At 44.7% G+C, this 26,592-nt stretch overlaps 2 protein-coding genes across 3 annotated transcripts in view; both read left to right on the plus strand.

Annotated features, from left to right (window-relative positions):
• LOC126992647 (protocadherin Fat 1-like) overlaps window positions 1-15,378 on the plus strand; it is a 30,773-nt gene extending 15,395 nt beyond the window's left edge. Inside the window, exons 9-19 of one of the 2 annotated variants that reach the window (XM_050851440.1) lie at window positions 1,456-1,667; window positions 1,896-2,109; window positions 2,703-2,897; window positions 3,767-3,905; window positions 6,460-6,623; window positions 7,472-7,680; window positions 10,338-10,482; window positions 12,001-12,162; window positions 14,210-14,466; window positions 14,773-14,907; window positions 15,009-15,378. In XM_050851440.1, coding sequence (XP_050707397.1) covers window positions 1,456-1,667; window positions 1,896-2,109; window positions 2,703-2,897; window positions 3,767-3,905; window positions 6,460-6,623; window positions 7,472-7,680; window positions 10,338-10,482; window positions 12,001-12,162; window positions 14,210-14,466; window positions 14,773-14,907; window positions 15,009-15,284 — 2,108 coding nt within the window. In that variant the 3' untranslated portion in view covers window positions 15,285-15,378. The remainder of the gene's footprint in view (window positions 1-1,455; window positions 1,668-1,895; window positions 2,110-2,702; window positions 2,898-3,766; window positions 3,906-6,459; window positions 6,624-7,471; window positions 7,681-10,337; window positions 10,483-12,000; window positions 12,163-14,209; window positions 14,467-14,772; window positions 14,908-15,008) is intronic. The other variant, XM_050851441.1, reaches the window with a different exon arrangement.
• Window positions 15,379-15,423: 45 nt separating this feature from the next.
• Window positions 15,424-26,592, plus strand: part of LOC126992691 (fat-like cadherin-related tumor suppressor homolog) — a 35,227-nt gene continuing 24,058 nt past the window's right edge. Inside the window, exons 1-9 of the mRNA XM_050851495.1 lie at window positions 15,424-15,516; window positions 15,617-15,737; window positions 15,857-16,092; window positions 16,988-17,168; window positions 17,998-18,195; window positions 19,587-19,775; window positions 20,325-20,539; window positions 22,199-22,336; window positions 23,877-24,020. Coding sequence (XP_050707452.1) covers window positions 18,063-18,195; window positions 19,587-19,775; window positions 20,325-20,539; window positions 22,199-22,336; window positions 23,877-24,020 — 819 coding nt within the window. The 5' untranslated portion in view covers window positions 15,424-15,516; window positions 15,617-15,737; window positions 15,857-16,092; window positions 16,988-17,168; window positions 17,998-18,062. The remainder of the gene's footprint in view (window positions 15,517-15,616; window positions 15,738-15,856; window positions 16,093-16,987; window positions 17,169-17,997; window positions 18,196-19,586; window positions 19,776-20,324; window positions 20,540-22,198; window positions 22,337-23,876; window positions 24,021-26,592) is intronic.

Genomic DNA, 26,592 nt, shown 5'->3' on the forward strand with positions numbered 1-26,592 from the left:
GACTTTGCGACCACCAACGTGAAGCTAACCCGACGTATCGTCCGAGATGGAGTGTGAACGGGAGTCTGTCACGTCCAGGAGAGCATGCAATATGCCGAGGCTCGCCCTCCGTTCCTGTTGCGAGCATAGTAGCCACCGTTCCTGTTTTCTTTGCAGCACCGTGCCTTTTAACCATCTTTCTGGGGGACATTGTTAAAGCACAAAGAACTCACACTGTAGTGCTGAAAACACACTGTAGTGCTGAAAACATGACACGAGCGCACGGATGCTATTTCTACGAGTTTACAACGCGGAGTGAGACTAGAGCCGTCATCTGGCGGTCAGGAATTATCCTAGACTAGAGCGCAGACCTCCGTCCTAGGGCTCAATGCATTCAGGCTAAAAATCGGGCCAACAGAGTACTGGGTTTCATCTCAAGGAGCGTAAGCAATAGGAGCGCTAGCTGAAGTCATCCTCAAACTTTACTTAGCACTAGTTAGACCTCATCTCGATTATGCAGTTCAGTTCTGGTCCCCCTACTATAGAATGGATATCAAGATGTTAGAATCTGTTCATAGGAGGATGACAAAGATGATTCAGGGGAAGAGAAACTTGCCTTATGAAGACAGGCTGAAGCATTTAAATCTACACTCTCTAGAAAGGCGAAGGTTGCGAGGAGACTTGATCGAAGTCTATAAATGGATGAAGGGCTTTAATAAAGGGGATGTCAATAGGATTTTGAAAGTAAAAGAGCCAAGGTAGGACGCGTGGCAATGGTTTTAAGTTAGACAAATTCAGATTCAACAAAGACATAGGCAAGAATTGGTTCACTAATAGAGTGGTGGACGAATGGAACAGGCTTGGGAGCCATGTTGTGGGTGCCAATACCATAGATACATTCAAGAAGAGGTTAGATAAAGCAATGGATGGTGAGGTAAGGTGGGGTTGAGTGTACAGGAGCTGCCTTGTATAGGCCAACCGGCCTCTTGCAGACTCCTTACGTTCTTATGTTCTTATGTTCTTATGTTCTTATGCACTCTGGATACATTATTGAACCATTAACACTTTGACATGACACTTAATGAATGTCTGCCAGTTTTGTTGATCATAAGTACATGAAGTGGTTGCTGCCTTCTGTTTCCCTGCCTGCCTTGACAACTTATCACTAGAAAACATGTACACAGACATTTCTCATGATGTTCATAAGATGTGTGTGTGTGTGTGTGTGTGTGTGTGTGTGTGTGTGTGTGTGTGTGTGTGTGTGTGTGTGTGTGTGTGTTTGCATTATTCATTATCCCTGCCAACACATTTTTTTCATTTTTCCCTCCATGCACTTGCATGAACCTTGTTATATAAAACAGTTTTTATATGGTACTGGTGAGGTGTTTAGTCTGAGTATGTTGGCATTTACTGGTCCAGCACTGCTTCCCTCACTGGTCTTAGCACACAAAGGTAATGGTGTCGCCCTGTGTCCAGGCGTCGTCCAGACCACTGCCCTGCTGGACTACGAGGCCTCCGCCAGCCACAACCTGACGGTGCGGGCGCGGGACCCCTTCACCGGGGGCCACACGGACACCCACGTCACAGTCGCAGTCACGGACGTCAATGACAACCCGCCGGAGTTCAGCCGTTCCGTCTTCAAGGGAGACGTGTCGGAGGCTGCATCACCGGGCCACGTGGTGCTGCAGGTAAATTACTTCAGCAAATATTACAGGTTTTTCCACTTTTTTTAATATGAAAATTTGACCATAAACTCTTTTATAAATATTGATTCCCATTCACTGCCTAGTAACATTTCATTGTTAATCAATCAAAAATGGATCTTATGCATAAGTTTGATAAGCTGATCGAAAATCAATCAAAAGTTTGAATTCTTTTTGCATTGTCAAGACACCTTCACCCTCTGCCTTGTACAGGTCTCGGCAAGTGACGTGGACACGGGGCCGGGCGGTTCAGTGCGCTACTCGTGTGTCATGGAGTGTGGCAGCTTTGAGGTGCGTGCCCTGGACGGTGCCGTCACACTCACCAAGGAGCTGGATGCAGAGACTGAGGCTCAACACGTGCTGACTGTGCTGGCCACGGACTCAGGCATACCCCAGCTCTCCTCCACCGCCACAGTGGTTATTGACGGTAAATTACATGTAGACAGTAAACACTTATATAGCCAGACTAGTTGGGCCAAAGGCAAGTTGTATGCATGAAGTTTCCATATGCTTGAGGTACTGAACGTTATGGCTGACAAAGAAGGTATATTCCCACACCAGCTGGTTTTTAGAGTGGGTTCTCAACCTTGGTATGCATCCAGACAGTAAATTAAGTAATAGAAAAAATATGAATATAGAAAACCACTTTTTTCGATTATAAATATTTGATTAACATCCTGCCAACTCTGGGCAGGACACGCATGAAGGAGGGGGCAGAACAAGTGGACAACAGTAACTACAGTATATCTAGGGTCATATTCTTAAACATTGCAGCACCCAAGCGCTCATGTTTGACTAGGCTTGCATAGGAGTTGTGGTTATTTCCATGGGTAGTTTTATGACCCCGATAATAGTCGACCCTTTTTCTGTGCCTCGAACCTGAAAAAACACTCCTAGGAAACCGACTTAGCTCCATTTTGGCCTTTGGAAATAGTTGATGTGAAGGGTGGAAGCCTCAGACCACACCGACCCTATAGTCGTGTTTTGTTAAGCCTGCCCAGATGTTTTCTTTGCCTACAGTTGTGGACTTCAACGACAACCCTCCAGCGTGGCGCCAGGACAGCTACTCCTGCCGCGTGTCGGCCGAGGCCCAGCCCGGCCATGTGGTCACCTCGGTGTCTGCCACTGACCCAGACGCTGGTCAGGTCACGCCGCTCAGTTATGCCATTCACTCGGGAGACCGAGACGCCATCTTCAAAATGGATCAGCTGACTGGTAAGGTTCATGTACGCGTACAGATGACTAGACTTAAACCTTCAACAATGGCCATCGTTTATTTAATCAAACCCGGCTCGGTCCGCACAGACGGCCATCATTCATTTAATCAGACTCTTTCGCGCCACTAATTTGAATGTTTAGATCAAATTTGGCGGGTTCTGTGACTTGCCGAGGTGTCTGCCAGCATAATTATCTGACCCTCGTATATTTGAAATAAGATCATTAGCCCTCACTGAGCAGCCCTGGAACCGTAAGATAAGAAAACACTGGGAAACACAGGACAGGATAGAGAGTGAAGATCATTCTGAGTACAAGGATAACAGTGACGAAAACATTGTGAGTAGTGACAGGCAGGCCGTTGCCCGCTCATCGACATACTTGTACTTAATTGCACTATAAGATGTAAATAAATAAAAATAGTGAAAGCATGCAGTAGTGAGAGTGACCTAGAGAGTGATGGTGTAATTTCATTATCTGTGCTGCACTCTAGCCCAGCAAGTGCTCCAGCGTGACTATTACACAACGCATCGCAATTTAGATTTCACCGCTGTCTTCAGGGAGTTAAGACGCTTCATACAATGTGAATAAACAACAACAAAATAGCAGCTGCTTTTACCCGTATCCAGGGACCATTTAGTGAAAACAATACCTGTCGTTTAAGGGTTAAGGAAGCTTGAAGTTTGGAGGAAATTTTTTTGACATTTTCAGGGATACGTGTTGGAAAGAAAAGCCGTTGTTTTGATGAAGGGTTGAAGGCACGATTGTTTGCTCCTGCAGTGACCAGAGTGGTGCAGGAAGAGGAGATGGAATGTGTTGGCTTGAGAATGGTGAATTTTAACTATTGAAAGGTGGATCTTTTTCCCCAGGTGTGTTGACGGTGACGGCCCCACACAAGCTCAAGGACGTGGCCTCCCTCACCCTGAACCTGTCTGTGAGTGACGGGGTGCACGCGGCCTTCACCGGCCTGCACGTCTCGGGGCTGGCCTCCAACCACCACGCGCCGAGGTAACCTTTTAGTATGGTCTTTGGGTACAAATGCTGTGATGGCCGTGTTTAAGGCTGTGATGGCCGTGTTTAAGGCTGTGATGGCGTGTTTAAGGCTGTGATGGCCGTGTTTGAGTGTGATGGCCGTGTTTAAGGCTGTGATGGCCGTGTTTAAGGCTGTGATGGCCGTGTTTAAGGCTGTGATGGCCGTGTTTAAGGCTGTGATGGCCGTGTTTAAGGCTGTGATGGCCGTGTTTAAGGCTGTGATGGCCGTGTTTGAGTGTGATGGCCGTGTTTAAGGCTGTGATGGCCGTGTTTAAGGCTGTGATGGCCGTGTTTAAGGCTGTGATGGCCGTGTTTGAGGCTGTGATGGCCGTGTTTAAGGCTGTGATGGCCGTGTTTAAGGCTGTGATGGCCGTGTTTAAGGCTGTGATGGCCGTGTTTAAAGCTGTGATGGCCGTGTTTAAGGCTGTGATGGCCGTGTTTAAGGCTGTGATGGCCGTGTTTAAGGCTGTGATGGCAGTTTTTGAGGCTGTGATGGCCGTGTTTAAGGCTGTGATGGCCGTGTTTAAGGCTGTGATGGCAGTGTTTGAGGCTGTGATGGCCGTGTTTAAGGCTGTGATGGCCGTGTTTAAGGCTGTGATGGCCGTGTTTAAGGCTGTGATGGCCGTGTTTAAGGCTGTGATGGCCGTGTTTAAGGCTGTGATGGCCGTGTTTAAGGCTGTGATGGCCGTGTTTAAGGCTGTGATGGCAGTTTTTGAGGCTGTGATGGCCGTGTTTAAGGCTGTGATGGCCGTGTTTAAGGCTGTGATGGCCGTGTTTAAGGCTGTGATGGCAGTTTTTGAGGCTGTGATGGCCGTGTTTAAGGCTGTGATGGCCGTGTTTAAGGCTGTGATGGCCGTGTTTAAGGCTGTGATGGCCGTGTTTAAGGCTGTGATGGCCGTGTTTAAGGCTGTGATGGCAGTTTTTGAGGCTGTGATGGCAATTTATGAAGCCGCTAACATTAACGTCATCTTTTTTACGATATATGAGACAGTCAAAAAGGTCAACCGAAAGTCTTTTATCTTAAGGTTTTCACACCAGTCAGTTGGCATGAAAGCATTGATAAAGGACAGCAAGGGAAATATCACTGTGACAGAGACCAAAGAGGTTGAAAACACTCAATTATCTTAACCCCTTGACTGCGGATTTCCTACCAGAAGACATCACTAAGCTACAGGAATGGAACACAAAGTGGCTGCTACAATTCAATGAAGAAAAATGTAAAGTCATGCACCTTGGGAGGGGATATCCAGCATACCAATACCACATGGGAACACTCCACTATCCACCACAGAGGCAGAGAAAGACCTGGGAGTATATGTTACCAGGCTACCAGTGAAGGCCAAACCCGTGCCAATCTCAGCAGACGGGTTAAGGTTATCACACCAGTCAGTCAGCATGAAAATAATTATAAAAGACAGTGAGAGAAATATCAATATGGCATCCTTTAAAGAGTCAAGGCAGTCAGTTACCTTTAAGTTTTCACAAGAGCAGTCAATATGAAAACAGTAATAAAAGATAGCAAGGGATATATCTTCTTCTCAGTGTGGCAGATTTTAAGGAGGCCCAAGACAGTCAGCTATATTCAAGTTTTCATATTGTTCTCCCACCATCTCACCTTGTAAGGCACTGATAGGTAGACAGCATGTATAATAAGCAATGCCAGCAAAGTCCTCAAGCAGCCCAGTCAGCCACAAACACCCAGACCTTACCTAGGCATTATAGCAGGAAATGAGCACTGTCTTTGGAACATAGTACAACATTGCAATACCTATCATATATCCTATTCCTACCAAACAGTGCCATACAACCTCACTGTCTGTTTATACTCCTCTCTCTACGGAGCTTACCTGGAGGAAAATTCTTCTCAACCTTCTCATCAACCATTGGAACACACTACATTGCACTACCTACCAAGCAGTGCCGTACAACCTCAGTGTCTGCTTATACTCAGGTTTAATCGCACTCTACAAATCTTACATGGCGGAAAACTCTTCTCCTTAACCTTCTCATCAACCATTGGAACACACTACATTGCACTACCTACCACACATCCTACCAAACAGTGCCATACAACCTCAGTGTCTGTTTATACTCCTCAGGTTTAATCGCACTCTTTACAAATATTACATGGTGGAAGACTCTTCTCCTTAACCTCCTCATCAACCATTGGAACACACTACATCGCACTGCCTACCACACATCCCACCAAGCAGTGCCGTACAACCTCAGTGTCCGTATATCCTCCTCGGGTTTAATCACACTATGAAGACTACATGGAGAAAAACTCTTCTCCTCAACCTTCTCATCAACCATTTGAACACACTACATCGCACTACCTTTTACACATCCTATCTAGCGATCCCATACAACTTCAGTGTCTGTTAATGCTCCTTGGGTTTAATCACACTCTTTAAGATGCCTACATGGAGGAAAACTCTTCTCCTTAACCTTATCATCAACCATTGGAACACACTACATTGCACTAGCTATCATACATCATACAACCTCAGTGTCTGTTTATATTCCTCAGGTTTAATCGCACTCTATATGAAGCTTACGTGGAGGAAAATTCATCTCCTGGCCAGCTAGTCATCAACCTGGTGGCCACGGACCTTGATGCCTGGGACCTGGGCAAGCTGCAGTACACCATCCTGCACCAGACTTCAGAGGGAGCCTTCACCGTGGACAAAGAAGGTAGAGAGAGACATTGGTTGGTATTCTTAGACAATTTCATTTCTCACATCAACTATTTCCTAAAGGTCAAAGAGGGGATCAATCAGGTTCTAATGAGTGTTTCTTTAGGTTCACGGTACAGAAGAAGGGTCAAACTAACACCGGGGTCATAAAACTACCCCTGGAAATGAGCAAAACTCCTACGAAAGCCTTGTCAAATATGTGAACTTGGGAGACAAAATGTTTAGTAATACGGCCCTTTGAATTTGCTCGTACTATACTTTTGAATTTTAGGTTCCTGCAGTAAGAGATTTCATTTGAAGGTTTGATGTATGAATGTTGTTGTTGATAGTATTAGTAGGAGTAGTAAAAGAAGTTGTAGTCATAGTAGTAACAGTAATGGTAGCAATAGAAGGTTAAGGAGATAAAAAAAAAGGATGGAAAACATGCTCTTCCAGTCATATTTTACTGAAGTTTTCCCTGAGACAGCATTACAGTAGCTTGTTTATTTAACTACATTTTAAACCTCAAGGAACCACATCACTAGAGCATACAGTTGTGAGGCTTTGAATGAAAGATACCCTAAACTTACCCAAACTTAACAAAACGCCGACGATTACCAAACAGTCACCATATGTCTTGACTCGGAAAAATCACATTTACATCCTTACTAAAGAAACTTTCTATATAACCTGAAACTGGCATCTCTTTTGGCCATTTTTTACTTCTTTAATTTTTTTAGGAGCAGCGTTTAGCAGGCTTTTTTCTACACTTTTATGCCCCTGAGCTGCTTCCTTTCCTGTAAAAAAAAAAAAAAGGGGACCTCATTCTTTGTTAATTTATACCATACAAACTTCACCCCTTCCCAGGCAACCTATACACTGAGACACCTCTGGATCGCGAGTCCCTGCCTGTGCACAGCCTCAAGGTGTCTGTGATGGACGAGGGGGGCCGGGCCAGCTTCACGGCGGTGCGTGTGACGGTCCGCGACAAGAACGACAACCCACCAGTCTTCACGTTGCCGGAGTATCAGGCGAACATCAACACTGACGTGGCTCCCAGGACAACCATTCTCAAGGTGGGGAACACTGGGCAGGGAGGAGTTAGGCCCCGTTCACACCGTGGCAACGCTGGGCCATGACAACTCAGCGACTTTTAGGCCCCCTTCACACTGTGCCGACTCGGCATCTGACAATCGTTTCTAGACCTCTTTCCGACCATGTGCGACCCTTTCACATCAGCATTTCACACCCAAGACCTTGTGTGCCCTTAGTCGCTGGGTTGTCATGGCCCAGAGTCAGCACAGTGTGAATGGCGCCTTAATCAACTAATTTCCTTTATGGCCTTTGGAAATATTTGTTGAGAGACCCAAAATAGTCTAAGAATGGACTGTATTGGCTATACAGGCAGCGCCACATGTGGCCACTCAACTCCAAGCTGAATTTCCCATAGAGTTCAAGTTATAGACTAGAGTGCGTCTGAGGCTGTCTCAGGGATACACGGCCATGATGCCGCCATCGCCCCCAGCCGATGATTGCACACTCTTCACTCCTACCCGATTTCAGTTTTTCTCCATGTCAAATAGTAGTCAGGAAATCGGGTAGGAGGAAAGTGTGTGCAGTCGTTGGCTTGGAGCGGTGGCGGCACCAAGGCCTTGTATCCTGGAGGCAGCCTCAGACGCACTAATACATAACTTGAGTTCTGTGGAAAGTACTGCTTTGACAGTTCACTGAGTGGCCACGTGTGGCGCTGCCTGTATAGCCAATATGGTCCATACAGGCCTGGCTTTTAGTACCCTTACCTAGCTAGTAATTTCGGTTGTTATGCTGTCTCCATTCTCTGAACAGAACCAGTAGATCTATTTTTTAGTCTGTTATTTATTGGGCCAGTAGTCAGTGAGGCCTTTTCTTTTCTAACCTACTATTCTCTGTAAAGAACCAGTAAGTTTATTATGTAATCTGTTGTTTTTTGGGCCAGCAGGCAATGAGGGTCTTTTTTTTTTTCTTCCCTGACCTACGTATTCCTTGTAAAAAAACTCGTAAGTGTACTATTTGTTGTCTATTGCCCTGTTCCTTCTTTTATAATGTTTCTCTGGAGGTGATTAGTGTGTCATTTTAGGGCCAGCAAGCAGTGAGGTCTTTTTTTCCTTTTCTAACCTCCATATTCCCTGTAAAAAACTCGTCAGTGTAATATTTTTTGTCTGTTGCCCTGTTGCTTCTTCTCATATAAGAACATAGTCCTCTTACCACTTGATATTGACCTCTCAGCCACCCTTCTCCACTTCTATAGGAGCAGCGATTAGCGGGCCTTTTTTCTACACTTTCTTTTTGTTGCCCTTGAGTTGCTTCCTTTACTGTAGAAAAAACTCCCCTACTTTTATAGTCAGTGTTTAGCCGACTTTTTTTTAATTTATCTTTTGCCCTTGAGCTACTTCCTTTGCTGTAATAAAAAAATAGAATAACTACAATATTCTGCCCCCCGCTGCACTAAACTCCATTTCACTCTACCATATAATACTGTTTTATGTGAAACTGTACTGTACCTTGATTTGCTGCACTGTGTTTCTCTATGTAGGCATCACAATGGACTGCAATGGAGCCATATTATTAACCCGTCTGCTGCGATTGGCATGGATTTTGCCTTTTGGTACCCTGATAACATATACTCCCAGGTCTTTCTCTGCCTCTGTGGTGGATAGTGGAGTGTTTCCCATGTGGTATTGGTATGCTGGATTTCCCCTCCCATGGTGCATGACTTACATTTTTCTTCATTGAATTGTAGCAGCCACTTTTTGTTCCATTCCTGTAGCTTGGTGAGGTCTTGTAGGAAATCTTCAGTCAAGGTGTTGATTTGTTGCACTATGTTTCTGTATGTATGTATCACAAGGGACTGCAAGCCACCATTTCAGGCTGTATTATTAAACATTTTGGCACCCAAGCTCACATATTTGACAAGGCTTTCATATGGGTTGTGGGGATATCCAGGAGTAGTTTAATGACCCTGGTGGTAGTCTGACCCTTCCTCTGTACCATGAATCTAAAGAAACACCCATGAGAACCTGACTGATCTCCTTTTTGGCCTTTGGAAATCGATGTAAGGGAAGGAATCATCTGAGAATACCAACCTTAGTGTCAGGAAAACTGATCGATGGAACTGTATGGCTGCATTAGGCCCATATTCTCAAGCATTTCTGGGCTTACACACCCATAGGTATTTGGTAAGGCTTTTGTAGAGGTTGTGCTAGTATTTCCATGGGTAGGCCAATGAGTCTAGTTATAGTTTAATTCACAAGGCTTTCGCACCATGACTGAAAAACAATCATGTGAACTCAGCCAATCACCTCCGTGGCCTTGGGAAATATTTGTTGTGAGCCAAAAGGAGGGGAAAGGAAAGAGAAAAAAGGGAAGAGAGGGAGACAGGGAGAAGTAAAGGAAATGTCAAGTAAAGCAAGGCTACAAGGAGGAGAATATAGGAAAGAGGAAGGAGAGAGGGAAGGGGAAAGAGAAGGAAGTGAAAAATAGTTTGAGAATACATGCAGTGGTTTCAGATTACCCTTACCTACTTATAGATCTTGTTTGTTATACCTCCTCCATGCTCACCATCACAGTTAGAGGCCAGTGATGCAGATGGAGTTAACAGTGAAGAATAGTTTGAGAATACGTGCAGTGGTTCCAGATTACCCTTACCCAGCTATAGATCTCATTTGTTATACTTTCTCCATGCTTGCCATCACAGGTCGAGGCCAGTGACGCAGATGAAGGGGCAAACAGTGAAGTGAGGTACCGCATGTATGAAGCCAACAGTTCTGAGGCACTGGAGCTCTTCTTGGTCAACCCCACCACCGGCGAGGTCACCGTGGCACAGACCATCCACAGCCGAGGTAATTCATCCACTTACTCACGGTCATGGGTGAAGAGTCGGAGTTGAGTCACTAGAGTCGAACCTGAGTCTTATTATTTCTCTAACGTGTTCATTTTCTATTTTCTCAGTCATCATTTTTCTTTGTAACAGTTTGTATGTCAGTCTTCTGAGTCTTATTATTTCTCTAACGTGTTCATTTTCTATCTCCATTTCCTCTGTGTTATCAGTTTCCTTTGTAACATTTAGTATTTCCTGCTGCCTCAAAACAATTATTCCAACAACCTAAGGACCATATTTTTATACATTTCAGTGCCCAAGCTCACATACTTGACTAGGCTTTCGTAGGATTCCTAGGTGTTTCCATGGATACTAGTGGTAGATTGATGAAGCTTTTATAACGTGGACCTACAAAGCTACTCATTAGAATCCAATTAACCCGTCCGCTGCAATTGGCACGGATTTGGCTTTCACTGGTAGCCTGGTAGCATATACTCCCTGTGGGTAGTAGAGTGTTTGTTTCCCATGTGGTATTGGTATGCTGGATATTCCCTCCCAAGGTGCATTACTTTACATTTTTCTTCATTGAATTGTTGCAGCCACTTTTTGTTCCATTCCTGTAGCTTGGTGATGTCTTCTGGTAGGAAATCTGTAGTCAAGGGGTTAACCTGGTAGCAGCGACGGGCCAAATTTCTGGCTTTACCGTGTAGCAGCGATGGGCCAAATTTGTGCCATGATATAAACCCCCCCAAAATAGATGATACATAAACTGATCACAAATGCATTGATATACATTATGAAATGGTTTGTGTGAGAGATGATTTTTTCTCAATTTTCTCGCTTAGAGGGACCAATAAGAAACATGATCCCCGCTGCTTCCCGGGTTAATCTTTCTCAGCCTTTGGAAATACCTGATGTGAGAGTCAGAAGTGTATAATACTGATCTGAGGCGCCTTACACTTCCTGCTGTCTGCTAATGTTCTGCCAGGCTGTGTCATCTTCGTGCACAAGTACTACATCTACCTCTCCAAAATCACACATGCTTTCTTTATATTCTTTACTGATGCGGGTCCGGAGTGTGTCTGGGTTAGGATAGTTACTACAGCGAGCAGTTTTATATCTTGAGCCGTCTGCTTTACTGTAAAAAAATTGAGCTTGGATGCACAAGTGAGTAGCGGGCTTTTTTATTTTTTATTTTTATTTATTTATTTTTTTTTTTACCTTGAACTGCTTTCTCTAATGTAAAAAAAAAAAAGTTCCACAAGTAGCAGTAAACTTTCATTTTTTTTTTTTTTTCTGTCTCCTTTACTCTAAAAAGTGTGAGTTTGGATGCACAAGTGATTATCGTATATAGAGAGACTGTTCCATTAGTTCCATGAGTAGCAGTGAACTCCCAAATTTTTGTATCTTTTCTTGACTTTTTTTTTGAGCTGTTTTCTTTACTCTAAAAAGTGTGAGTTTGGATGCACAAGTGATTATCGTATACAGAGAGACTGTTCCATTAGTTCCATAAGTATCAGTGAACTCCCAAATGTTACAGAAAATGAGGTGTACCAGTTTTTCATCCGTGGCGAGGACAGCGGCTCCCCCCAGCACCACTCCGACGTGCCCGTCACCATCTTCCTGCTGCCCCCTCATGAGAACCCCCCGCACTGCGCCAGGAAGTATGCACAGTTCTTCATCAGGGAGGACGCCCCCATCGGTGAGCACCCACAGCTATCAGTAATATGACACACACACACACACACACACACACACACACATAAAAAAATAAGATAAAATTAAAAAGTCACTGGTAAAATGCATATTATTTAAGAAAATACAAGGAAGGAAACAATATGCAGATCACTTGGCACACACACACACACACACACACACACACACACACACACAGGCATTTGATAAGAGACTGATGTGGAAATTAGAAAATAGAGGAGGATTGGGAGAAAAATGACTATGGATGAAAAATTACCTGACAAACAAAGAAATGAGAACCGTGTTGAAAGGTGAGATATCAGAATGGAGAACGGTCACAAGTGACGTTCCACAAGGGTCAGTGTTAGCGAATATTATGTTTTTAATATTTATAGATGATATGCCAGAAAAAGTAAAGAGTTACAAGGGTATGTTTGCAGATGACGCCAAACTGCTTAGAAAAATAAGAGATGAAGATGATGATTGTAATAAACTACAGGAAGATTCCAATGAGATACATGAATGGAGTAAATTAACGGGAAATGGAGTTCAATGAAATAACTGTCACACAATGAAAATGGGCAAGAGTAAAAATAGACCAAGTGGAGTGTGTAGGATGGGAGGAACAGTTATCGATACCGTGAAGGAAGAAAAAATCTCAGGAATTATAATGCAAGATACACTAGCATTTGAGAAGCACATAAATAAGATATTTGGAGAAACATATATACCGTATTTCCCGCCATATAAGACGCACTGACGTATAAGACACCTATAATTTGGCAAGATATATTTGAAAAAAAAAAATTTCCCTGAACTTAATGTGTGTGCAGTATTACATTTGGCCACCTTACTTACAATTATGACTATGATACCGTATGTTGCTTTGTGTCCATCTCTGTGTTCAAAGTGTTCCACTGTTTGTTGAAGAATTACAGTGCTCTTACCCCGAGCAGCTGTGACTTTGAAATGGTAAACAAAAGGGTTGGTTGGTAAATTCACTCACTGCACAGTGTGCAGGCGGTAACTTTCATTGTGCTACTGAAGGAACTAATCACACGGGGATGCTACGTTCGATGGGCCATCTTGGTCTTGATCTTGACTTTCAGGGACTGTATACCTACTTTCAAGTAGAAATAGATGTTGATTAACCCCTTAATGACGATGATGCCGCTGGCATCATATAGTTCTATCAGACATGGGCAACGAGCATGACGCCAGCGCTGGAGAGTGAGAAGCTTTCCAAAATTTGAAGGGCGCGTGTAACTATAGGTCTCTGTTGATGCTGAGTGACTAACTGGCACCTCTTTTGTTCTTGCGATGTCCCCCACCACCATTCCGTGCAAAAAATAGTCTACAGTTCCTGCCTACACATCATGGCGTCTGTAGAGCAATTCTGTTCCCTCAGCCGTCCTTTTTTGGCGGAATTCCAGCTAAACGGTCTGTCCAAATAATAATCTGATTTCACAGTTGAATTATGCGGATGATTCTTTACAACTTTTATTCAATGAGATTCATTCCAGAATGAAAAAACTACAAAAATTTACAAAAAATATTTTTCGAGTTTCACTGCAACTTTGGCTCTCCGTAGGCATTAAATTTCCGGGTCAAAGTGGAATGGAAGTGTTGGATAGAAATGATTTAATCGAGACTGAAGGGAGGAGGCAACTAAGAGGACACAGTAAGAAACTGAGAAAGAGGACTTGTTTGAAAGACCTAAAGAAGTTCAGTTTTCCATACAGGAGTGTGAATACATGGAATGGACTTAGCAAAGACGTTGTTGAAGCAAGCAGTGTCCGTAAAATGAAGGAAATTCTGGACAAATATAGAGTGGGAGACAGGACTGACTGAGATTGAGCTCTGGCCATGTATACTACAAATAAGTAAATACAAATAGGTAAATACACACACAGACACATTACAGTACTGGGAAATCATACACTCATTTCCTCAGATAACACATACTAGCACACACATCACAATCTGCACCTCATAACATTCTGGCCCCAGCTAGCCACCTTCTGTATGCTCAAAGTCTTGCCTTGTGTTGGCAGGCAATGTGATCACGTCCCTGTGGATGGCGGGGCCACAGTCAGTGCAGTACCTGATCATGGTGGACGAGGGCATGAAGGCAGCCAGTGAGGAGAGGGAGTCTGGGGAGAGTTCAGGGCCCTTCACCGTGACCTCCACTGGCCTGGTGGTGGTGCACAGGGCCCTGGACCATGAGCGGCGACGCACACATCACATCAGCGTCACCAACCGTACACTGACCACGCCGCCCACGGTGGACTACATGACCATCTCTGTGGTGGTGAGTTTATGGCAGGAAGCAGCAAGTTTTGGTCTCTTGTCTGTATTGTTGATTAGGGTTTGGATTATGGGCTGAAATGAGGGTCAATGAAAGACGTTTTAATATATTGGTCTTGAACTGATTGGGTCTTGCTCTGGCATGACCAACAGGTGATGGATGTGAATGATGGCAGAGTGCATGAAGTTTTGATCTCTTATCCTTATGGTTGATTACGGTTTGGATTTTGGGCTGAAATGACAGTCAAAGAAAGACATTTTAATTTATGGATTTTGAATTGGTTGGGTCTTGTTCTGGAATGACCAACAGGTGATGGACGTGAATGACTGCCCTCCACGCTTCTCTGAGTCCAGCTACACAGCCCTGGTGGCCGAGAACAGCGAGGTGGGCGCCACCGTCACCATCCTCACGGCCACTGATGACGATGAAGGAAACCATGGCCAGGTAAATGTTGCCTGTGTCACCATGTTATTTTCAGTCCATGAAAACATTCTCCAGAATAAATTATTAAATGTCTGCTCTGCTCTCTGCTCTTCCCTCCTCAGATCCAGTACAGCCTCGGCCCCGATGAAAGCGCTGTAGTGAAGTCAACTTTCCGCATTGATCCACACACTGGGACGCTGACCCTGGCGGCCCCGCTGGACCGCGAGACCATGGCCCAGTACTCCTTCACCGTCACTGCCACTGACGGGGGCCCCAAGCCTCTGTCCACCAGCACAAGAGTCACTGTACTGGTCAAGGACTACAACGACAACCCTCCAGTGTTCACCAAAGACACTTACGTCACTGCTGGTGAGGCACTACAAGGGTTTTATAGATAAATGATTGACAGGAAATTGATTTTCTCTGTAATATGTCATTGGCTGTGAAGGTTTTATATATCTACATTGCCAAATTAGTTTTGTTTGACGCCAGTGCCTGAGGACACCGCCACGGGCACGGCGGTGGTGGAAACTCAGCGTGACGGACGCCGACGAGTCTGTGGCCGAACTTGACTTCTTCATCACCGGCGGCGACCCTGACGGCCAATTCCTGGTGCACGCCTCAGGGGAGGTGGGTGGGAGGGATGGTGAGACACAACAACAATGGTGACCTGCCAACAACGAAACTGTTCTTTAATGAGAGAGTCACGTTGCTGTGGTCCATATTCCAGGTGTACGTGGCCGGTGAGCTGGACCGGGAGAGGCAGGCCGAGTACACCCTCACCGTCACCATCACCGACGGGAAGTTTACGGCCAACACGACTGTTACTGTGACAGTCATTGACATCAACGGTTGGTGACAGTATAGTCTTGCCTGAAATGATAATGGATAATGTATGGTAATAGGTCATGAATTAAGTAAGCAGAGTGTCTAGCACTTCTGTGACTCACACTGGTGTGCTTCACGACAGACAACGGTCCGGTGTGCAAGGAGCCAATCTACCGCCAGGAGATCTCCGAGGACGCCACCCCAGGCACCCACGTGGCCTCTGTTGTGTCCTGGGATGCCGATGAAGGCACTGCTGCCTGGAGCCGCTACATTCTCACCGGGGACAGCGCCCACCACTTCAGTATTGACCAGCTGAATGGCCACGTGGCCACAGCCACCCAGCTGGACAGAGAGGCACGGGACCACTACCACCTCACTGTAAGTATTCACACACACACACACAAACACACACACACACACACACAAAAAAAAAGGGGGGGCTATCAGAAAGCTGGAAAGGATACAGAGAATTGCAACTTAAATGGTCTCAGAACTCTCAAATATGATGTATGAAGACAGATTGAAGGAGATGGACTTGACGACACTGGAACAAAGAAGGGAGAGAGATCTGATCATGCTGTAGGCTATAGGTTGGTAAATAAGTTTGATGAGGTGGATAGAGATGATATCTTCTTAACTGCGAGAATGCAGGGGCTGAGAGGACATAGGGAGAAACTTAATAAAGGAACCTGTTTGAGTGACTTAAAACAAGTATAGTTTTCCACATAGAAGTGTTAACACCTGGAACAGTTTGCGGGGAGAAGTGGTGGAGGCGAACAGTGTCCAACAATTGAAGGGAAGGTTGGATAAATGTAGATATGGAGACGGGACTGTTAGAGCTTAGCTCGGGCCTGGTAGACTACAAATAGGTAAATACACACACACACACACACACACACACACACACACACACACACACACACACACACACATAGCAAGAAATTGAGAAAGGAGACTTGTTTGAAAGACATAAAGAAGTACAGTTTTCCATACTGAAGTGTGAATATATATATGAAAGGGACTAAACAAAGACATTGTTGAAGCGGGCAGTGTCCAAAAAATGAAGGAAACGTTGGACAAATATAGATTGGGAGACAGGACTATCCGAGCTTGAGTTCAGGCCCTGTACACTACAAATAGGTAAATACACACAAACACACACTGGCCTTTCATGGCTCAGTAATAATAGTAATAACAATATTAATACTAGTTGTAGCCAGGTTAGGGTAATGGTGCCTATGATGAGCCCAAAACTCTGGGTGTGACTGTCCAGGTTGTGGTGGAGGACTGGGAGCACAAGGCCTGGCAGTGTGAGGTGGTGGTGGAGGTCCTGGTGACGGACACCAACGACAACCCCCCGTCCTTCTCCCTGGCCACCCACGCCGCCACCCTGCTGGAGGACGCGCCCATCAACACCATCGTCCTCAAGACGTCTGCCACGGACCCTGACCTCGGTAAAGGCTTTGTTGTGGCAGGGGATCAGGTCTGGGTGATTCTTCTTTTTTTTTTTTTTACATCAAGGGAGGCAGCTCAAGGGCAAAAATCTCACTCCCTTTTTCCTTGCTGTTCATGCCCCTCACAAAAGACACGGGTATTAGGGCTTTTATGCTGTTCTGTGAGGCCCATGATCAGTAATGTGTGATAATGATAATGAGAATAATAATGATCATAATAATTAGACTCATAGCACTCGGAGAGTGCACACCTCCGCCAAAGATCATCTTGAAAATTGGTATGGGCATCAACTGTGACCTTATGCATCATATGGAAGCATTTGTTTCGAAATTTGATGAAATTCTTTTTTTTTTTAAACTCTGACCTAGGCAAACTTTTTGAGGTCAAAGGTCAAGGCCATCATGTGAAAGCATTTGTTTCGAAATTTGATTTTTTTTTTAACTGACCTTGAGCAAACTTTTTGAGGTCAAGGTCAAAGGTCAAGATCAAGGCCGTTCAAGGTGCATCTTTCCATGCGCTAAAATATGAACCAAGTCTGAAGTCTGTGATGAGGAGAACTGAAGTTATGGCCAAAAATATGTAAATCTGACATTTTGTGCGACCTTGACCTTGACCTTTGACATAAAAAAATTAATGGGTTCTATTCTGGATGGACACGAAGCTTCCCTGAAAAATTGGTTGAAATATCCACAAAATTGTGCACAGGAGACTGCTCACGAACAAACGAACAAATAAACATACCGACCGGACCGAAAGTATAACCTCCTCCCAACTTCGTTGGCGGAGGTAATAATAATAAGAAGAAGAACGTCTCCTCTGTACCCCCAGGCATCAATCGACGGCTGCTGTACAACTTTGTGGACTCAGCGGAGGGCCACTTCACCATTGACGAGATGGAGGGTGTGGTCAGCCTGGCCCGGCCCCTGGACCGTGAGACAAGGGACTCCTACAGCCTGACAGTGTGCGCCGTGGACCAGGGAAGCCCACCGCTGTCATCCACCACGCAGCTCATCGTCACAGTCTCAGGTTTGTGACGTGCCGCTGCCCTGCACTGCCCTCCCAAAGTGTCTTGTGGGGCATAAGTAGGTACCAGTGGAGGTGCATGGGCCATTAGAGACACACTTATTACAAAAATCTGTCATGCACAAACTAGTACCCAAAACAGAACAAATCTATCAAAAAATACTAAGAAGTTTAGGATATTTTTTTTGTCTCTAACCCTGTAGCTGCAGGGATCATGTTTCTTATAGGCCGCTCTAAGCAAAATAAAGAGAAAAAATCATCACTCATGCAAATCATTATATTATATATATCAACCCATTTGTGATCAGTTTATGCATCCTCTATTTTTGGGGTTTATATCAGGGCGAAAATTTGGCCTGTCGCTGGTACGCGGTAAACCATAAGCTTGGCCCGTCGCTGCTACCGAGCTAATGGAGCATGCGTCTACATTGGTTCTCATGTCCTAAGCCTTGCTAGTTTAAGACAAGAGTGGATTCCAACAGAGGATCAGATTTATGCTGAAATCCATGTTTTATATTACCCAATTTACTCAAACAGGTTTTCCTAATCATCATCATCATTTCGTTTAAAGTCCGTTTTCACTCTTCATGAGTGGTTGGGCGGTTTATGGCTCATAAATCAAGCCATTTTCAGTTTTTGGCGCAAGATTTTCTGGGTGCATGCCCTTGCACACCCAACCACTTATTTTAAATGGTGGCCCAAGCCTTTGCCTGAACGAAACAGGCAAACCCTACAAGGCAGCAGGAGCAGGGGGCTATGAAGTTTACCACCCGCTATTTCACCTGTAGCTGGAACTGGATGGCCATTGACTCTAATAAACATGAGTTCATCTGCCCTTAGAATGGTCTTGATTTTAATCCACCTGGGGGTCCAGCACACCCTCCTCACTGGTCCAAAACAAAACCAGTGGGGTTGCCGGTTTAGCCGCTGACTACCCGACCCTGCGGCTGGTTGTACTGTGTTACATGTTACCAGTAGCAGAGCACTACCTTAACTGCCCTGACCAGACAGACAGATTTTCCTAATGGTAGTCTCTATCCATAAGTCACGATTGAGAAGATATGTTTAAAGGAACCATTCCAACATGCCCTCGTTAGATTGACCATTGAGTCCTCACAATATAAAGTGTCCTGCCAACAGTAATCAACAGCAATCAGAGTTTACTTGCATGAAAAAAAATAGTTGCTTTGATGTTTATGTTTAAAAACCTCAAGGAATAATCAATTCTTCAAACTTAGTCTCACTGATATCATTTGGAAGGCCAAGTTTATTTGTATTTTAGATAATGAGTCCATCCTCCATATACTTTGAGCCTCTGTCCCGTATATCTGCATTATGATCTCTTCTTGTACGAGAATGCTTCAAAGCAAGGCTGTGAGCTCCGTCCCCCACAGATGTGAATGATAATGCTCCTGAGTTTGTGAGGAAACTCCACGAAACTTCCGTGGCAGAGAACACGGCCGTGGGGACAGAAGTCCTGCGGGTCATGGCCACCTCAAGGGACATCGGCATCAATGCAGAAATCTCTTACTCCCTTCAGCACACCACGCTGGAGGAGTACCTGCACATCCACCCAAAGACTGGTACACTTGTGATCAACACCCTTTTTTTTTTTTTTTTTTATTTTTTTTGAGTCCAAATCATTCTGCAATATATATATATATATATATATATATATATATATATATATATATATATATATATATATATATATATATCTATATATATATATATATATATATATATATATATATCAGTAGGTTGTTATAGTTCAACTCAGCCATGAAGTCAGTTTGGGCAGGGTGTTTGGGGAGTTCCCTGGCCATAGCATCAAATCTTATTTACTGTATACTGAATACTTGATACACAATTTCAAATAGTATGTAGATAACACACGAGGGAGGGAGTGATGTATTTGGGATGATGCGGCAGCACTGTGAGGAGGTTTGGGCCCCACCCAGACTGACTTCATACTGGTGTCAGACGATAGTTTGATTTCACCGCTGAAAATTGAATTAGTCTCTTTGGCTGGTGTGTGTGTGTGTGTGTGTGTGTGTGTGTGTGTGTGTGTGTGTGTGTGTGTGTGATGTTCTCATTCCCTGCAAGTCCCTCATGACCCACCACTGCCACAGGTGTGATAAGCATTGGCGCCGAGGTGGACTTTGAGCGCGTACAGCAGGTGGTGGTGACAGTAGTGGCCACAGACGGGGGTGTGCCGCCTCTGTCCGCCACGGCCTTGGTCAACCTAACAATCACTGATGTGAATGACAACTCCCCGGTGTTCACGCTGCCCACCTACACCGCCACAGTCAGGGAAGACGCTCTGCAAGGCGCCAGCGTGGTGCAGGTAAGCAAGTGCCTCCTTCGTCTCATCTGACCTCCGTGCACTCCCTCCACCACTCACCCTGTACCCAACAGCCTCCTCAGTTACCCTAGTCACTAAATCCTTAACTGCTAAACAGGTCTGGAAGGAGGTAATACAGTGAAAGAAAGGCTGTTGCAGAGTGTACCAGTGAGCAGGATAAAATAATGAATATCCTGGTTAAGTAGAAAATTGAACCCAGATGTCTTTACTTGCTGCAGATGTCACTAAGCTTATGGAGAGTAGTGAAGGTGGGAATCAAAAGCATCCTTTCTGTGTGTGCCGGATGGTACTGAGGAACATGACACACCTGGTGCAGCGCTTCACTTGATGGTGGCATTAGTCAGCAACACTTTTTTTTTTCTTTTTCTTTTTTTACATCTTCGCCTGTGGCGCCAGTAGGCTTGTTTTTGGAGGGGCCTGATGGTATGGCCCAGCCCGTTGTGGCGCAGGCCAGTGTTTATAGTGGCGCCATCTTGCATTGGCTCATGCTGCCCTCCTAGAATCTAAAGTCTGGGTTGATAGGTGGTCTTTTGGACAGCATGTGGGTAGTTTTAAGCCACTCGGCGGCGGCTGAAAAATCTCAGCTTGGTGGCACCGGGCGGGGATTGAACTCGCGTCCTCCTGAACGCGGCGCCGTCACACTGTCAACTCACCACTGCCTCTTAGGAGTTCCGGTATAGTTTATTTTTTCCTTCCTTCTTTTTCCTTCTTTCCTCTTTTTCCTTTTTCTTTTCTTCTTCATTTTCTTCACCTTCCTCTTCTTCTTCTTCTTTTTCTTTTTCTTTTTCTGTTTCCTCTTTTTCTTCTTTTACTTCTTTTGCTTCTCCTTTCATATTCTTCTTTTTTCTCCCCCTCCTTCCTCTTCCTCTACCTCCTTTTCCTTTTTCTCCTCATTTTCTCAAGTATATTCATATCCACAACTTTTCATAAGGTTATTCCTACTGTTAAAACTACTGCAGGTTCTATTTTCCTCTGCACTCTCATTAACCCATCTGCTGCGATTGGTACGAATTTGGCCTTCACTGGTAGCCTGGTAACACATACTCCCAGGTCTTTCTCTGCCTCTGTGGTGGATAGTGGAGTATTTCCCATGTGGTATTGGTGTGCTGGATATCCCTTCACTGGTAGCCTGGTAACATATGCCATGCCCCGAGAGCATATTTTTCCTTTTTCCTATTCTCCAACACAACCTCTGCATGTATCGAAACACGAGAAATTAATCAAGACCAGGAGAAGGCATTCGCCGGCTGCCTGGGGTTGAACCCGCGACCAGCGTGACGGGAGAGCCATTCCCTACCGAGTCGGCCAAAGAGGTGCCCACACTCCCCAAGTGGGTTATGGGAGGCTCCCTTATCAGACCTAGTCGCCGCACTACACATATACTCCCAGGTCTTTCTCTGCCTCCGTGGTGGATGGTGGAGTGTTTCCCATGTGGTATTGGTGTGCTGGATATCCCCTCCCAAGATGCAGGACTTAACATTTTTCTTCACTGAATTGTAGCAGCCACTTTTTGTTCCATCCCTGTAGCTTGGTGATGTCCTCTGGTAGGAAATCCACAGTCAAGGTGTTAGCAAACTAAAAGCGACCCACAACTACACTAATGTGACTTTACGAATGACAACTTTTTTCCCTTCACCGCAGGTCTCAGCCAGCGACATGGACCATGGCGTGAACAGCCTCGTCCGCTACAGCATCAGGGCGGGAAACGAAGACCACTGCTTCACTATTGATGACGACACCGGCATCATCACTGTCATCAAGAAACTGGACAGGGAAAAGGTAAGTAACTAGGATCATATTTTTAGGTATAGCATTCTCATGATGTAATAACTTTCCTTGTCCAAATAATATTGCTGTCTGCTAGTTTCTGTCCTGTTGGTCGTATAATTCAACATGCCCTGCGACCCAAATACAGATGATAGTGGCTTTGCAGCACTCTACTCGTATCTCTCCTGGATAAACGTCTCTTCCATCTTCTTTTCTGTTACCCTCCAACACTTGATGTTATGCCCTTTTGCAATTCTGAGCTCCTTTTATCTTTGTTCTCATTGCCCTGCGACCTGAATGTAGTTGATAGTGGCTTTGCAGCGCTGTACTCCTATCTCTCCTGGCTAAATACCTCTCCCATCTTTTTTTGTTACCTTCCAAGACTATTGATTTTATACCCTTTCAAAACTCTAAGCTTCTTTCTGTTGCCATTGCCCTGTGACCCAAATTCAGTTGATAGTGGCTTTGCACCTTTCTTCTCCTATCTCTCCTGGCTAAATGTCTCTTCCATCTCTTCTTTTTTGTTACTCCAAGACTTGATGTTATGCCCTTAGCAACTCACAGCTCCTTTTGTCCTTCCTGTTTTCATTGCCCTGTGACCCAATTACAGTTGATAGTGACCTTTAACCCGGTAGCAGTGGGGATCATGTTTCTTAATGGTCCCTCTAAGCGAGAAAAATGAGAAAAAATCATCACTCACACATACCATTTCATAATATATATCAGAGCATTTGTAATCAGTTTATGTATCATCTATTTTGGGGGGTTTATATCATGGCACAAATTTGGCCCGTCGCTGCTACACGGTAAAGACACAAATTTGACCCGTCGCTGCTACCGGGTTAACCTCCCTCCTCATGCCTTCTTAGGCTAAATACCTCTTCTGTCTCTTCTTTTTTGTTACTTTCCGAGGCTTGATGTTATACCCTTACAGCTCCTTTTTTCTTTCTGTTCTCATTGCCTTGCGACCCAAATATAGTTGATAGTGGCCTTTAACCTCCCTCCTCATACCTTCCTAGGCCAAATACCTCTTCCATCTTCTTTTGTGACCCTCCAAGACTGTTGATGTTATGCCCTTAGCAGCTTAATGGCAGCTCCATTTTGCCTTTCATTTTTACTGGCCTTGGGTTACATATATTCCCAGTAAGAAAATAATTGTGACATCAAATCCTTTGTGTTGTTGGAAATTTAAATCAGGCATGTCAAGACAGTTCCTAAATTATCATACAAAGCTGATTTAATTGGATTTTGAACTTTTTTCTTCTTCTTCTTCTTCTTTCCCTTCTTGTCATTATTATTATTTTTTTCCTCTTGCTTCATCATTCTTCTTTTTTCTTCTTCCTGTTCTTCTTTGTTTTTTTTATTTCCTTTCTTTTTCTTCTCCCCTTATTTTCCCTTCTTTATTTTCCTTTTCTTCTTTCCTTTTCTCTTTCCTTCCCCCTTCTTTCTTCTTTTCATTTCTTCATCTTATTCCTCCTCCTCCTCCTCCTCCTCCTCCTCCTCCTCCTCCTCCTCCTCCTCCTCCTCCTCTTCTTTTTTGTCACCTCCTCAGGTCACAAAGTACCAGTTGACGCTGGGTGCCAGGGACTTGGGCACACCCAGCAACACTGCCATGGCTCAGGTCGTGATCCAGGTGGGCGACGTCAACGACAATGCACCCAAGTTCACGCAAGACAACTATACCGTGGTCGTGCAGGTGAGGCGAGAGGGTAGTGGCGGCTACGTAGCACATCAAGTTCAATGTACCAGATTTTCCTCCTCCAAAGCCATACTGTTTGTCCGTCAATCTGTTGTTTCACCAGATAGTTCATCCATTTATCTTTGATCAACCTTTCACAGACATTCACTACCTCACTTGTCAAAGAGACTGGCCTGGACTTCCCAGAGTCTTCCCACCATCCTCATTTGTGAATTGGCATAATGTCTGCTCACTTCCAGTCTGCTGGGCCCTTACCTTCTGCTAGAGAGCTGACTATGACACATTGGATCTTATCAGCTAATTCCTTACTGCACTCCCTTAAGACCCAGCCTGACACACCATCCGGTCCTAGTGCCTTCCTCACGTCCAGACCTCCCATTAATCCTTCCACCTCTTGTACTGAAACTTGTCTTCCTTCCAGGCACTCCATACTTTCTTTTCTTCCTTCTTGTCCATTAAAGTCACTCTCCCTTGTAAACACTGCCTGAAAAATAACCATTCACCCAGACTCTAGATTCTAGGATCAAAGGTGAGCTCAGGGGGGCAGCATGAGCCAATGCGAGATGGCACCACTATAAACACTTGCCTGCGCCACAATGGGCTGGGGCCGACCATCAGGCCCCACCAAGAAAGCCTACCAGTGCCATAGGTGAAAACGTAAAAAAAAAGATAAATAAATAAGATAAAGAATAAAAAATCATAACTTCCACCATTGCTGCAGCATCCTCGTACTTTTCACCGTCCACCTTAAGTTTATTTATTTCTTCGTTGTTATTCAGCTTGCTATTGACATATCTATAAAATAATTTCAGCTGTGCTTTAAAGTTTTCTAGTAGCCTACATTTCTCAAGTAGTTTCTCTGTTCCTCTCTTCATTCATTTCACTTTTTTTTACATCAAAGGATACGGCTCAAGGGCAACAAAAAGAGTACAAAAAAAAAGCCTGCTACTTGCCGCTCCCACAAAACAAAAAAGTAAAGAGTAGTCAAAAGAGAGGTCAATTTCGGGTGGAGAGGTGTCTTGATACACTCTTCTTGAAAGAGGTCAAGTCATAGGCAGGAGGAAATACAGACGAAGGAAGGCTGTTCCAGAGTTTACCAGTGAAGGGGATGAAGGAATGGAGATGCTGGTTAACTCTTGCATAAGGGGTTTGGATAGTATAGGGATGAGCATGAGTAGAAAGTCGTGTGCAGCAGGGCTGCGGGAGGGGGGAAGGCATGCAGTTAGCAAGTTCAGAAGAGCAGTCAGTATGAAAATATCGATAGAAGAAAGAAAGAGAAACAACGTGGCAGCGGAATTTAAGAGGTAGAAGACTGTCAGTAAGAGGAGGAGAGCTGATGAGACGAAGAGCCTTAAGTTGGTATTAGAAGACACTTTCAGGTCTCACATCAGCTGTTTCTAAAGGTCAAAGAGGGGGTCAGTCGGGGTCTAATGAGTGTTTCTTCAGGTTCACCGTACAGAGGAAGGGTCAAACTACCACCAGGGACATAAAACTACCCCTGGAAATGCCCACAACTCCTATGAAAGCCTTGTCAAATATGTGTTTTTGAGCGATGACATGTCTTAGAATACGACCCTCAGACTCCACTCTGTCCAGGAGAGCTGTGTGAGTGGAGCCCCCCACACGTGAGATGCATACTCCATACTTGTTTGTACTTCAGCCAAAGGTTCTGTCTTTCCCTTTTCTCCACCTGTTCCATGCTACATCTCTTTCTCACTTTGCTTCACTTTCACTTTCACATCTTTTATTGAACCAAATTTTATTTCTAACTTCCCTCTTCCCCTTTTTGACAAGTATTGCCTTACTCCCTCATTGTAAGTCTCAAGTAAGGACAGCCGCTTCATATCCACTGTTTCTGCTCCATAGAACTTACTCCAGTCCGCTTCTTCAAGTGCTTTCTCAACTATGCAGAGTTCACCTTGCTGTAATTGTATCTCCCAGTTTTGTGGTCTTCTCCTCTCCTCACTTCTCTTCTTTCATTCATCATAAACTCAAGCACCATGTGATCACCTCGTCCAAGAGGTGTTTTCTACGACACTCTATCTACTATTTCAGACTCCTTTGTAAATCCTTGAGGGTTCATCACTCCCCTGAAACCTTGTGTTCTCCTTGATCCATTGTGTAAGAGTGTTGTTTATTGCCATCCTCAGCAGCGTATTTCCCCATGACCCTCACCGCCCTCTGACGTCCACTCCTCCCAACACACCTCTTTGCAGGTGAAGTCTCCATCATGGTTAGGTTGTCACTTCCACTCATCATTTCCTCCATACCGTCGCTTGTGTCTTTCATCATTCTCTCATATCTTTCATTACCCCAAGATCTCGTTTTTGGTGGAACACACACCACACCAGAGTCTCTGTTTCTGCTTCCTTCCCGGTGTACTCCAACTTTCATCATTTCAGCACATCCCTTGCCATAGTTTACACTGTCAACTCCCAGGTCCTTCTTAACCCGGTAGCAGCGGGGATCATGTTTCTTAATGGTCCCTCCAAGCAAGAAAAATGAGAAAAAATCACCCCTCACACAAGCCATTTCATAATATATATCAAAGCATTTGTGATCAGATTAT

Source organism: Eriocheir sinensis, unplaced genomic scaffold, assembly GCF_024679095.1.
Source record: "Eriocheir sinensis breed Jianghai 21 unplaced genomic scaffold, ASM2467909v1 Scaffold5, whole genome shotgun sequence".
NCBI classification, from domain to species: domain Eukaryota; kingdom Metazoa; phylum Arthropoda; class Malacostraca; order Decapoda; family Varunidae; genus Eriocheir; species Eriocheir sinensis.